The sequence below is a fragment of the Choloepus didactylus genome, chromosome 1, assembly GCF_015220235.1.
Source record: "Choloepus didactylus isolate mChoDid1 chromosome 1, mChoDid1.pri, whole genome shotgun sequence".
NCBI lineage: Eukaryota > Metazoa > Chordata > Mammalia > Pilosa > Megalonychidae > Choloepus > Choloepus didactylus.
Genome location: NC_051307.1, coordinates 136,515,133 through 136,529,822, shown reverse-complemented (window position 1 = coordinate 136,529,822; position 14,690 = coordinate 136,515,133). Strand labels below are relative to the sequence as shown.

The 14,690-nt window shown below is 32.5% G+C and overlaps 1 protein-coding gene across 1 annotated transcript in view; it reads left to right on the top strand.

The window, feature by feature from the left end:
* The window catches only part of RSRC1 (arginine and serine rich coiled-coil 1), a 511,688-nt gene that overhangs the window by 315,439 nt on the left and 181,559 nt on the right, over positions 1 to 14,690 (top strand). The window contains exons 6-7 of the mRNA XM_037823719.1: positions 1,962 to 2,013; positions 3,650 to 3,739. Of these exons, the coding sequence (XP_037679647.1) occupies positions 1,962 to 2,013; positions 3,650 to 3,739 (142 nt within the window). The remainder of the gene's footprint in view (positions 1 to 1,961; positions 2,014 to 3,649; positions 3,740 to 14,690) is intronic.

Sequence of the window (14,690 nt, the reverse complement as noted above, 5' to 3'; positions counted from 1 at the left end):
AGTAAGAAGAAATGAAGTCCTGATGCATGCAACAACATAGAAGAACCTTGAGGACATTATGTTGCATGAAATAAGCCAGACACAAAAGGACAAATATTGTATGATCTCACCAATATGAGCTAATTATCATATGTACCCTCATAAACATAGAATCTATAATATAGGTTACCAGAAGATAGAATGAGGCTAGAGAAGAGGGGGCTGTTGCTTAATATGTGCAGAATTTTTGACTAAGTTGAACTTAAATATTGGGAAATGGATAGAGGTGATAGTAGCATGTTATTGTGAATATAATTAACAGTGCTGTATTGGGCGTAAATGGGGTTGAAAGGGGAAATTTAGAGTCATGTATGGCACTAGAAGGAAAGCTAGAAGTTAAAACATAGGAATGTATAATACAGTGAATCTTGTGAATGATGACTGATTAACAGTACAAATATAAAAAAGCTCTTTCGTGAACATACATATGACCCTATTACAAGGAGTTAATTATAGAGTGGTATATGGGAAAAAAATGTCTCTTTTACAAACTATGGACTAAAGTTAACAGTAATATCTTAATATTCTTTCAACTATAATAAATGTACTACACCATTACTAGGGGTGGTCAATAATAGTAGGGGATGGGGTATGTATGTTTTGGGTTTTCTTTCTTTCTTTTTTTTTTTTTTTTTTTCTTTTTTTGAAGTAAGGAAAATGTTCTAAAATTGATTGTGGTGATGAATGCACAACTAAGGAATGATACTCTGAGCCACTGATTGTATACTTCGGATGGATTGTATGGTGTGTGAATTTATCTCAATAAAATTGCATTTAAAAAAAAAGTAAATGTTCTAGGCTTTGGTGGCCAGGCAGTTCCTGTCACAGATGTTCAACTCTGCAGTGGTAGCATGAAAGCAACCATGTGTGATATGTTAATGAAGGGTGGGGCTGTGTTCTAATAAAACTTTTTTAGAAAATGAGGCAGCATGCCCAGGGCCATAGTTTGTTGACCCCAGATCTGTGGTATAAAAAATATCCCTGTCTCCCCACCCATCTCATCTATCACTCTACCATCCTGTTTCTTCCAGTTTATTCAGAAGCATCATTCAACTTAAACTTTTCTGAACACAGCATCATCTTTCTATATCCAGTTATCTAATGCTTCTGTGCTTTTTTCATAAATAGCAAAGTGTTTAAATAAAATGTTAATTTGAAATGATGATTTTCTTATATAAAAATAGGGTTATTTAGTCACTTGCTGTTATCTTTATATATAAGTGTAAGTATTAATAAGTTTTTAACAGGTCTTATATAAAAGATCTTATAATACATTTTCCAAAAATCTAAGAATAAGATCACAGATTGGAAAGTAGTTTAATTTCAGTATTATCACCAGTACTGAGAGAACGATTTTAGGGCAGTTAGTAGGAACTTCAAGATCGTAACTCACATTGTATCCTATTTTTACCACAGCTGCTCTTTTCAAATACAATTATGAAAGCCAAATGTAGTTTGGTTTTGGGACATGATTTCCCTGAGGAATTGGACTTCAAGTTGCTTTTTAAATTCTAACAGGACACTTGGTATGTTTCCATTTGCAAAAAACATAGCCCAACTTGAAAATATGTTATTAAATATGTGGGTTTTGCCTCATTATAGTATATTTAATAACGGTTATTTATGTTATTGCTTATTTGTTACGCTGTTGAGTGAGAAACAAAACTTTTCCAGAAAAAAATGAAAGAAATTCATTCTTACATCATATTAACAAAAAGTATGATTTGATTGTTAAGGGGAGAGAATGGATTGGTAGAGCTGCTATGATGGAATTTTGTTAAAATCTAGATAGATTTAATATTGATTATGTTTAAGTTCTCGAAATTTTTTGGTATTTGTATAACATTAATTTGCAGTGCATTAATTTGAAGCTCCATCTATTAAAATTGACCTGTAAATGTCTTTTTTTGGTTGTTTTTTAGCCACCAGCTGAACAGGCCAAAGCCAGATTACAGCTGGTTCTTGAAGCTGCTGGTGAGTGTTGTGGATTTTGTTTTAGTTTTTGTTTTGCTAGTGAGTGTTGATAATTAGCTTTAATTTAAAAGGTGGTAATTAAATAAATCCTAAGCTGGCATGATGCTTATAAGTGGGTCAAAGAGAAAAACTCCTAGTTTCATATATTGTCATAAATTTATGAGATCTAGATTATATATGACCATTTTTTACCTGAAATATTTATTGCTGCCATAGAATGCTAGTTTCAGTATTATCAACTGTACTCTTAAGTCTTAATTTTTATTTGTTTTTATTTCATGAAAACAAAATGTATCTACTCTTCTTTATATGAAGGAGATTGGGGGAGGAAGAAATGGAATGATTTGCTTTGAGTTTCGTTTATTTGATTTTAATTATGGTAAACGTGTTACATGTTCTAATTCATCCAATTTTTTTTTTTAGTTAGAGAAGTTGTGAATTTACAAAACAGTCATGCATAAAATACAGGTTTCCCATACCCCACACTACCACCAGCACCTTGCATTGGTATGGAACATTTGTTACTATTAATGATAGCACTTTTTTTATAACTGTACTTTTTTTACAATAGTAACTTTTGTTACAGTTGATGAAAGATTAATAAAATAGCTCAATCTACCATCCATTATTTACATTAGGTGTATTTTTTTCCATATACCACTCTATTGTTACCACCTTGTATTAGTAGCATACATTTCTTATAACCAATGAAAGCACATTCTTATACTTGTACTATTAACTATAGTCCATCATCTACAATAGGGTTCACTGTACAGTCCTATGATTTAATCTTTTAGTTTTTATTCCTGTTATATATATATCCTAAAAATTCCTCTGCTAACCACATTTACCTATGTGCTTCAAAGCTGTTAATTAACTCACAATAGTGTACTACCATCATCACTATTTCCAAACCATTACCAACAGCCTAAGTAGAAATTCTGTACAAGTTAAGCATCAACTCTCCATTCTCTAACTCCTGGTAACTTACATTCTAGATTCTAACTCTATGAGTTCTCTTATTATAATTAGTTCATAACAGTGAGATAATACAATATATGTCCTCTTGTGTCTGGTTTATTTACTCAACATAAAAAAAAGAATATGTGTGCTTTATGCTGTTATTCCATTCCCTGAGACTTGTTCAATTTTTTCTATTCTTCCCAAATGCCTTTTTGACGGCTCCCCAAAGCTGTACTTTCCTGGTCTCCCCAGCAGGTGGCACCCTTCAGCAAACAGTTTCTGGCAGCCCTAAGGAGGCACTGGGTCTTTAAACCTCACCCACATATGCCCCTGTGAGTGGGGGAGGGGGTTGAAACAATGGCTATGTCAGCCTTTGTCTGGGGTGGGTTGAATTAGTAGCTCAGAGTCTGGTCTCAGCAATCTGAATTCGTAATTAAAAGCCATGACCAGTGCTTGCCCAGCCCACTCCCCCCCCTCCACCTCCCCACCTCCACCCCACCATTTTTGGGGAAGAGGATTTTTATGTCTCTTTCTGTCTGCTGCAGCTAGCTAGGAGCTGGATTTTGAGGCTGCCTGCAGGGAATTGAGAGCTGGGTACCACGCAGCCACCACTCAGAGGGAGCTACTCATAGTTCTTCACTGATGTTTCTCAGAGTCTTCCACTCTTTCCTAGATGCTGTACTGTTTTCTTCGGGTATCCAGAGCCCCAGAACAGTTGTTTCAGACAGTTCCTGCCTGTTTACTAGTTGTTTTGGAGGAAGAAGTGAGTCCTGGAGCTCCCTAATCTGCCATTTTCCCCAGAAATTAACCCTAATTCATTCTTATCTCATTTCCCAGAGGTTCTTTATGCAAGCTACTTAGTTCTGCCATATTTCAAAACAGTTACTGACTATGGCCTTTTCTTGCTACATCAGTCTGTTTTACTTCCCTATGTTACAATAATGCCATTACTTTGATTTTAGATACCATGCTCAGATTCATGTAGACATTAAATATTTCACCTTTTAAAAAAGTATAAGATCCATGTTATCTTTTCTAAGGACTGTTTTTACTCTGAATCTTAATATGCTCTTTAAAAATGTATGTAACTTAATTAATTCAAGAAAAAACGTGAGGTAGAGTTAGAATAATATCACCATATTAGTACATATTTGTTAAAATTATTTACTTCTAAAGAGTTCATAATTCCAATGTAATGGAATATGGGAATTCTAACATCAAAAGTAATTTTAGACTACCAAATTATAGTAGCTGTATTTTTATTATTTATTGATACAGAAAATAAGGTGTGTGTATTGATTCAAGAATCTCTTGAATTAGTTCTTTGCATCCTCACCCAAAATTCCCACAGACTAAAGATGGGGAACACTAGTTTGAATGATATACTAGCTTCATAAAGCACTAGTAGAAAAAATTTACCAAATAGGAGTAAATTGTTAAATGTTTTAATTTTATTATGTGTCTCTACATTACTCCATAAAATCACTTATATTTTATGTATTAATTTTACTCATTTTATTATTATAAGAATGATTTCTTCAAATTTTGCTTGCTCTCAGGTCTTTATATTTTTACTCCCAAGTAAATATATTTCAGGATAAAGCTAATTAATATGCTTGTCTATCATTTTCATATTATGCATTCATTCTTAATTGTCATTTGCTTTTATAAAATGTTTCCATTCATAATTTGAGTAGTGACAAACCCTTGCTTTAAAGGAGAATATTTGTTTCCAAGCCCAGAAAATATTGGTTTCCATTAACAGAGTTAGAAAGAATGTTATTTCATACTTCTATGCAGTTTTCTTTATCTTCTAGTATGACTTTGAAGAACATAAAATATCTCTGACAGTACAAACCTCAAAGTATATAGCTTGTTTAAACTGGCATAGGTGTCATCTCTCATTTTTTAATTTAACATTTTACATTAATTCTGTGAATTTGAGAAACATTCAAAATATGATAATTTTCAAATTGAAAAAAAAAAGTTACATTGACCTGGAAAAGCAAGGGACAGATTTTAGTTTGGTTGTAGCATTATTTATCTAATAATTTCCTTCTTATTGAACATTTATGTTGGTCTCCAGCTTTTCTCTATGATCAGTAACACTGTAATGAACATCCTTCTGCATGTTGCTTTTTCCATATTTTAGGTTATTTTCTTGGGATTGATGCCAGTTCTGTGAATATATTGCTTTATAACATATACAGCAAATTATATCCCTTTGAAAATATTCAGTGCTGTTTTTATTGAGAACTTTTGGCTTTGGAGAGGGGAAGCAGACAGACAGGATAGAAGCATAAAGGTAAATAAATAATTTGTTGTCAAGTTTCTAGTTCTCTGTTGCAGTGATGAATTCAAAGTGTTCCTTGTGTTATTAAATATAAGCAAATAAACAAACAAAAAATAAAATAAAAAATGGAGAGGAAGGATAAGAAGAGCTTGACTTGTCTGGTAAGGTTTGCAATTAGAGTCTAGCGTAGTCCTAAATTTGAGTAGTAACTGGATAAAGTGGTGTGGTAGCACCCATTCTGACACTTTGGGATTGTCTTTACTTTCAGGCAAAAATACTCTTGACTTTGGGGCCAGGAAATTGGCTGTGGGGAAAGACTTAAGGTTGTATGCTAGACTTCTTAGAACAGGTTTTATTTCAGCCCTAAAGTTAGTATAACCAGATATATAGGGTTCATATATGGAAATCCTGCTGATTAGACTTAGCCTTTTACTCTAGCTTTGAGTACCAGAAGAAAGTTTTATTACTAACCATTGCATTGTCATCAATTATATTAGTAAACTTTAATAATGTTATTTGTTCTGTATTAAAAAGTATTTAGAACGTTTAGCAGTGATTATTAGTGTTGTATTTTGAAACATGAATAAAATAACATTAAGCAAAATATAACTGTAGCATGTCATGCTTATTAAACCAAACATGAATTTGAAGTCAGAGATTTTACTGTATATTCATGATCATATTTTATATGCACTAAACTGTTACATTTCTGTACACTGCAATTCAATATCTTAATATTTAGAATATTTTTTCATGTTCATAGCTTTTTTTTTTTGCACAGTTACAACCAAATTTCATGTCTTTTTTATAACTTTTAATTCAAAGGTGATGTAAAGTTATGATACCCAAGTTTGCTTTTTAAAAAATAAGGACACAAAAAATTGCAAAATTGTATAAATATGTAAGATTGAAACTAAAATTGTAACCTCAGCCAATGAATTGCCCTAGGATATTGAGTAAATCCAGTCAAAAACTTGCTGCCATTATTCTTCCTTTACTTTTTTTCAGTACTTTTACCAGTCTCCCAGTTAAATAGATCCAAAACCTTGAAATTTTTATCTTCAACTCCTTTATAAGCAATCATTCACTGAAACTTAATGATTCTTATTTTGATATGTTTTCTCTATTTATCCTTTTATTGTCTTTCCCACTGCCATCTCCATAGTATAGAGGCCAAACATTTCCACCAAAGATTATCCAAATGATCTTCTACTTCAACTTAACCCATGACTTTGAACTGTTTGATGTTTATTGTTTAGCCAGAACAGAGATTTTTTGGGTTTTTTTGGTTTGTTTGTTTTAGTTGATGATGTCAAATGTGTGTATTTTCCAGTTCACTATAGTTCCTTATTGTCTTAACTAGATCATGTCACACATTTAAGTTATCTGTTTGAAAGTATTTAGGTTTGGGAAATTCTCTGTACCATGATTTCCTCATCTGTCAGTAGGTAAGACAAGATAACAACAACCCTGTAGAGTTGTTGTGAGGATAAATAAGACATGAAGTGCTTAGCCCAGAGCCTGGCAAATGTTAGCTACCATTAAATATTCATTTCCATATTGTTTCAGATGAACACCACTGCTAGATGATTTTTTCTAAGCCACCATTTGGTCATGCCACTCCCTTGCTTAAAATTATTCAGTAGTTCCTGATTGCTCACAAAATCAGTTTTATACTTCTATGCATACAGTAGATCCACAGATTTTCCTAACTTTATGTCGTAGAATCTATCATTGTATTTGTTCTCCTTGTTCATTGAGTTACCCATGTTTTTTTTCTGTCTGCAAATATTTGCCCATGTTTTTTTTTTTCCTGCCAGAAATGTCTTCTGTCCTTTCCCTTCTCTATACACCTCAAGTCCTGTCTCAAATCAGATTTCCACATGATGTCCCTGTCCATTCCAGCACATAAACTTTGTCTCCTTTTTTAATTCTTTTAGTTCTTGTCTGCATACCATTTATGCTGACATATGATTGTTTCATGTGTGTTTGACTTTTTTCCCCCCCAAAAATAATGAACTTCTGAAGGTCAGGAATCATATCTTAAACTTCTACATCTTTCTCAGCAGTTTTAACAATACCTATAATGGTATATATACCTAATAAAATTCCAACTATTGATCTCTGGTAAATAAGTTGTGAAGAAGCAAATAATCTAGATATCTGAAAATTAAGCCTTTAAATACTGTGATTTTCATTTTAACCACTGTTTGATGGATTTTAAAATAAATATACTAAAATACATATACTAAAAAGTTCCCTGGCTTCAAAGAAGAAAATATATGGCAGTGATCTGACTTTTTAAACTTAAACTTTAAGGGAGTGCATGGCAGAAAGAATAATGGAACATGATTATCACACAGGAGGAGGAAGGAAGATAATAGGTTTAAAGATTTCTTTGTCTCCATCACTTTTACTCTTTGACTTGTTAGCACCATTCCCAACATCATCTCTAATTTCCACAGAACACAGTATCACTTTTTGTCACATGTTCATGGATCTGAAGAAGAATTTGGAGGAAAAGTTTTGTGAAAACATTAGTATTTTTTCATCAGTGTAAGAAGATGATTCTCCTTACAACATGCTTTCAAGACAACATGCTTTTTCTCCAAAGTATCCTTAATATTTTATTTTTAATGGAATTCTTGGCACATGGAACCTTTAAAATTATATTTCTGTTATGACAAAAAATAGAAAGTTCTTTTAGTGTATGTATGGTCAATCAACTTTATCATGAAATCTCTTTTGTAATAATATTTCATTTTCTGAATATCTACAACCTTTTGTATTGTGCTTCATAGTTTTCAAAGCACTTTCATAATTCTTTTATCCCTTGACTCACATCACTGCATAGAGAGCTAATTAACTCTATTTTACAAATACCCTGAAAGTTTAAATGACTTGTAAAAGATCACATAAGCTAGTAAGTGGCAGAACCAGGACTCAAATTTCTGACTCTTAAGTTATTTCTATCCAAAGGTTAAATCCCTGAGCTATGTTAGACAGAGAGAAGGGCAATAGAAATTACCAAATACATAACTTGTTTTGTTAGGCTTAGTTCTTCAATTACCTTACAATACAATAATTACTGTCCTTAAGCAAGCCTTTGATTGTGAATTTTTTTAAATTGATAATACAAAAGGATTAAAGATTCAGTCAGAAAAATTCTTTTCTTAACTGTACCGAGTTCATAACAGCTAAATCTATATCTTTGCAAAATCAAGGGTAATGTTTTATGATCTCCAATGTTTTTGTCTTATAGAAGTCTTAAACCTCGTAAGAATATGCATTTCAGTGGCTTTTGTTGGGATAGTATTGTAAAATTGCAGATTAGTTATGCACACATGTATACTATATCCAGGTGATAAACTAAGTTTAGGAATAAGCCATCCCAGTTCTTCTGCATCATGCTAAAATGAGATTTTATTCTCCTCCTTACCCATTAAGTACCTGGAAGTTACGTCCTGATCCTTTATCTTCATGCCATATGATCTTGGAAATTCCAGCAGTTCTAGCCGAAAGAGGTTTTGTTCTATTGTTTCTGACAACTGATATGTGGCTCATAGAAATAGGCTGATTATGAGAGAGGCTTTCATTGTTAGGACACACTTAAAAATCAGAATAAGTGATTGAAAAAATTGGTTTTGATTCCATATAAATACATTACTTTCAAACTTCTTTTCCCCTCATGTAGGCTTTTGCCTGATTGTATGTTGGAGTCTAGATTTATATCCAGCTTCACTGACCAACTTCATGACCTTGGGCAGATAACTTTCCCTTTTCTTTCCTTTAGTTTCCTCATCTGTAAAATAGTATATAACTGATGGGTTGTTGTTATGTGTTAATTTTGTAAGCAACTTAGAGTAGCACTTGGCACATAGTAAGCATTCAGTGAATGTTAGCAATTATATGAGAAGCCATATAGTTTGGTGGCTAAGTTCTTGAGTCAGATAGCTGACTGATTCCCAGCTCCACTATTTACTGATGAAAGGATGGACAAGTTGTTAAATACTGCTAAGCCTCAGTTTTTTTTCACTTATGTGATAGAGATAATGATAGTATGTACCTCATGGAGTTGTTTTAAGAACTAAATAAATTAACATAATAAAATATTTAGAATAGCACCTAGCTCATAACTGGGTGTTCTATAAATGTTAGCTATTAGTAGTTTGTTTTTCTTTTTTTTTAAAGGCATCGCCAGAATGGCTTTATGAGGTAATTAAATCATATGCATATACCAGCATGCATATACAGTTAGAAAAAGTTATCAAGAATTAAGAATAGTGATTTTAAAAAGGAAAACATGAATAAACCTTAAATATTTTAATTGACTTGGACACTGGTTAAAACTTTTTTTAAATCAATTCTGGTTTATCCAATTTCAGAAATCCTACATATAATTGATAGCTTTAATGCAAAATTAAATTGATGTTAATTTAACATCCAGTTTGCAATAATAGATATGATTTATGACTGTTATCCAAACAGATATAATTATGCTTCTTAAAGAGAATTAAGTAAATATTTTTGCTTTTAAAAAGTGTAAGTTATTTGTTTTAGCTTCAATTACACATTTTTATTTGAGTGACTATTACTTACCCCTAATAATATTTACTAAGAAGAAAGCTATCAGCTAGAGTCGAACAATATCACAGCAACTTGCCATGTTTGAGCAGATGTTAAGCAGACAGTAGTTGAATGTTAATTTCTAGAGGGTGCTATGTTTAAGCCTAGCTGAAGTATGTTGCATGTAGGCTTTCTAGGCTCAAGCACAATGCTGGATCTCTGGGGAGAATTTTAAAGCTAAACCTTTTTCTTTTGGGTCCTCTATATGGACTCTCTCAAGTCAGTATCAAGCAGATCATCCCTAGGCTAAAGCCCTTCAGCTTTTGTTATTGGGCTCTGTAGACCAGTAATTAGGCCTCCTGGCAGGCCTTGCAGGCCAGTTAATGGTCATATGGAGTTTCTGTGAGGCAGACTGGCTTTGTATAAATCCTGGGTAGGAATACGTTTATGGGTCACTTCCTACCAGGACCAAGCTTTGTCCTTATGCCCTTCAGGCTGACAGGGAGCAGGTTCCCTTGACCATAGACTGTTCAGTTTGCAACTCAAAATCTACTTCACTAATCCCCAGTGTAAACAGAGGATTTAGAAGGGCTTCTGTCACTTACAGTTGCCAATTCACTTGTGTGTCTGTGATTTATTTTCCCCAGACTTCATTATTGAAAGACAGACAAGTGCATAAAATTTGGATGCTTGTTTATGTAACAAATAAGCAGTTTCTTTTTTCAGTGGTTTAGAATCATTGCAAATAATTTTGCTAATGCAGAATTATGTAATGAGATTTTTTTTTTATATATATAACACCCTGTAATATTTCTTAATTTAATCCATTAAAAATTTTGGAATGCTAGCCAACCTTTTGTTGTACTGGGAATTATAAGTCTGGTATACTGATAAGAGTAAAATAACATTATGTAATGATGTTTACCGAAAAGTGAATGATGTCTATTTCAGGTGTTAAGTAAAATAAATAATTAAAAATGTCTAGACTATACATTTTATATTATGTAAAAATTCTGTTTTAACTTGAGAACTTTCGAAAGGAATATCAGATCAGTATATAAAATGCTTAATAAAATATGTTTTATGAAATATTTAAAATAGTAAGTGTACCATATTTATTGAGCATCTGGTCAGTGGTAAGCCCTTTGTATTTTTCATATTTTAAAATAGTTTGTATAAATGATCCATATTCCTAGCCAAGGAAAATATTTGTATTTTAAGAAAATCATGATTGAGATTTCTTTTGTTTTTCCATTTTGTTTAATCTTTTACTTCATTTGATTTTCTCTTTGTTCTTTGGATTATATTAAGATTTGATTTTAAAATGTATTAAGTCCTGAGTGCACTCTGCAAAGAACTGTCACATATCTTGCTATGATCCAGTTTTTCTTTGGGGGGAAATCAAATGATGAATACTTTCCCAGACCTCATCTACTAAATCACTGCTAAGTATTTTGCATTTTGTGTTGTAAAATGGTTCATGACAGATGTGGCTGAAAAGACCACATACATAGACTGTATGATTTTAGTCTGGTGGAACTAATAGGATCACTCATTACATTTTAGACCCTGGGGTTTCTTTTTTCTTAAATTTAAAAAAAAAAAACCTGTTTAAATAGAGTGGCCTTTTTGTGTGTGAGTATAGCATCTTCCCCTAAATTTACAAAGAGTTGATGTCAACAAATAAATCTCTCTCCTTTCCAAAAAAATCCTTTTAATGTTTAGTTTTTAATTGTCCTGTCATCCCATAAAAGTTAAGATTTTTTTTCTACTTTATAAAGGATTTCTTTGAACTTTATCTAGCAAAACTAGAAAATATATTTCCTAGAAAATCCAAGACCCATGAATTGAATTGAGTAATAAATTAATAAAACCAAGTTTTGCAAAGGTTCAAATAATTGATGACAACAAAAAGAAATTATACAGTAGGAATTTTTGGTATTCGTTCACTCACAGCTTGGAGGCTAACAGAATAATAACCTGTCACTTTTTTTTTGATTTTTTGATATATATGGTGTATTTATTGAAATGGAAATATATTTGTGATGTATTTTGGAATTTAAAAATGGAAGGCTTCTGAACATTATGAAAAGTCTTATCCTATTTTAGTTTTTTAAATTATTTTTTTCCTATTTTAGTTTTGACCAACAGTGAATATTTACATGAAAAAATATCTAGAATAGTGAACGTCAGAATACTAATAGTGGTTATTGTCTTTGGATGGTGGGATTTAAAGTTACTATAAACAATTTTTGCTTCTCTCTATTTTGTGATTGTTCTGTAATTGTGAAGAGAACCTGGACTAGGCCTAGAAAAGCTTCAATTTACTTTATGATACATTTCCTCAATATTTAATTTACAATTTGATGAGTTATGACAAATGCATACAACCATGTAACTGCCACCAAAATCGTGATTAAGAATATTTACATTGCTCTAAAATGTACACTGTAGTCCTTTAAAATCAAGCCCTTTACCTTATCTGCAGAACTTAGCAATAGCTAATCTGCTTTGTATCATTATAGTTTTGCTATTTTAAAATGCCATATAAATGACATCTTACATAATGTGTCTTTTGTGTTTGTAGTCTTTCATTTGGCATAATACTTTCCAGATTTGTCCACATTGTTTTATCAGTCCTTTTTATTGCTGAGTAGTACTCCATCATAGTCTATACCAGTTTGTTTATATTCATTCACCAATTGTTGGCCGGGTGGGTTGCTTCTAGTTTTTGGCTTTTATGAATAAAACTTATATGAACATTTGGGTGCAAAATCTGTCTTGAACATAGCTTTTCATTTCCCTTGGGTACACACTTAGGAATGGGATTGCTTGGTTATATAGTAAGTTTAGTTTTAACTTTGTAAGAAACTGCCATACTGTTTTTCAAAGTACCCATACCATTTTGCATTTCCACAAGCAGTGTATGAAGTTCCATTTACTCTGCATCTTTGACATTGCTTTGTGTTGTTTTTGGCTTTTTAATTTCAGCCATTCAATTGGTGTGTTACATGTCATTTGGCTCTAATGTTCATTTCCTTGATACTAATGAGATTGAGCATCTTTCCATGCAATTATTTATACTCTGTATACTTTTGTGAAATATCTGTTCACATCTTTTTTTTAAACACTTTTATTATGAAATATAGCATATATACAGAAAAATGATAAATTTCAAAATACAGTTTCACAGATAGTTATAGAGCAAATTTCAAAGTATAGTATGGGTTACAGTTCCACAATTTCAGGTATTTTCTTCTGGCTGTTCTAATATACTAGAAACTAAAAAGAAATATCTATATAATGATTCAGTAGTCAAACTCATTAGTTAAATCTTAACTCCTCTGTTACAGCTCCTCCCTCTCATTTGATAATTTATTCAGTCTTCAGGGATATTTGGGCAATGACCATTCTAACTTTTTCATGTTGAGGAGGGATATCGACATTATGGGGTAGGGGAATGCAACTGGTTGATGTTCTGGGAGTGACTGTTACCTCTAAGTTTCAGGGCTTATCTGGCATGGGAACAATCTGGAGGTTTTAAGTTTCTGGAAAATAGACTTAATAAATAAAACTTTCATAGAGTCTTAGATAGAGGCCTGTGTTTTCTTCAGGAATACTGTTGGTTGGGGCTTGACATACCATGGCAATTTGTAATATCTGGCTGAAGCTTTCATATGAGTAACTTCCAGAGTGACCTCTAGACTCTATTTGAAAGCCGTTAGCCACTAAAACCTTATTTTGTTACATTTCTTTTCCTCCTTTTGGTCAAGAAGGCACTGTCATTCCCATGATGCCAGGGCCACGCTCATCCCTGGGAGTCATGTCCGACGTTGCCAGGGAGACTTACATCCCTGAAAATCATGTCCCACATAGGGGGAGGGTAATGAATTTATTTGCAGAGTTTGACTTAGAGAGAGAGGTCACATCTGAGCAACAAAGGAGGTTCTCTGGGAGTGACTCTTTGGTATATTTGATAAGTAGGCTTAGCTTTACGATTACAGAAAAATAACAGATAAATACAGCCACACATAAAAGAAAACCCAAAATACCCCATATCCCTTATCCCTGCCCCCATCCCCCCACACCCAATTATTTACCCCTAGTACTGGTGTGGTACTAGTAAGGTATTGATGTTAAATATAGTCCATAACATGCAATAGTTAATTTTTCCCATATACCATTCTATTATTAACTTTTTGTACAAGAGTCATACATTTGAAGTAGTTCATGCAAGAATTTAGTTATATTTGTAGTACTAATCAGTGAGATATATGACTTGAGACAACCCCTTTCAATCATATTCACCTTCAATAGACACTATTACTTCTAATCCCAATAACGAACTACCATCAGTTCCATTCCCAAACATTTAAGGTCAACCCCGTTAACAGATCTGTACATATTAGGTAATCCTATTCACATCTTTTGCCTGTTTTTAAAGGATCTGTTTATATTATCAAGTTGTAAGAATTCTTTATATATTCTGAATACAAGTCAGATATGTATTTCATAAATACTTTTCCCAGTCTATGCCTTGCCTGTTTATTTTCTTAACAATGTCTTTTTTAAATTAGTGATTTGTATACAGAAAAACACACCCTTTCTAGTGACAGTTCTTTGAATTTTGACAAATGCAGACAGTCTCATAACCACATCCAGAATCAAGATGTAGAATAGTTTCTTCATCCTCCAAAATTCTCCATGTCCCTTTGTTGTGATAACTCCTAGCTCCTGAAAATCACTGATTTATTTTCTGTCTCTACAGTTTTGACATTTCCAATATGTCATGTAAGTGGAGTGATATAATATTTAGTCTTTTATGTCTGGCTACTTTCATTTAGCATAATGCATT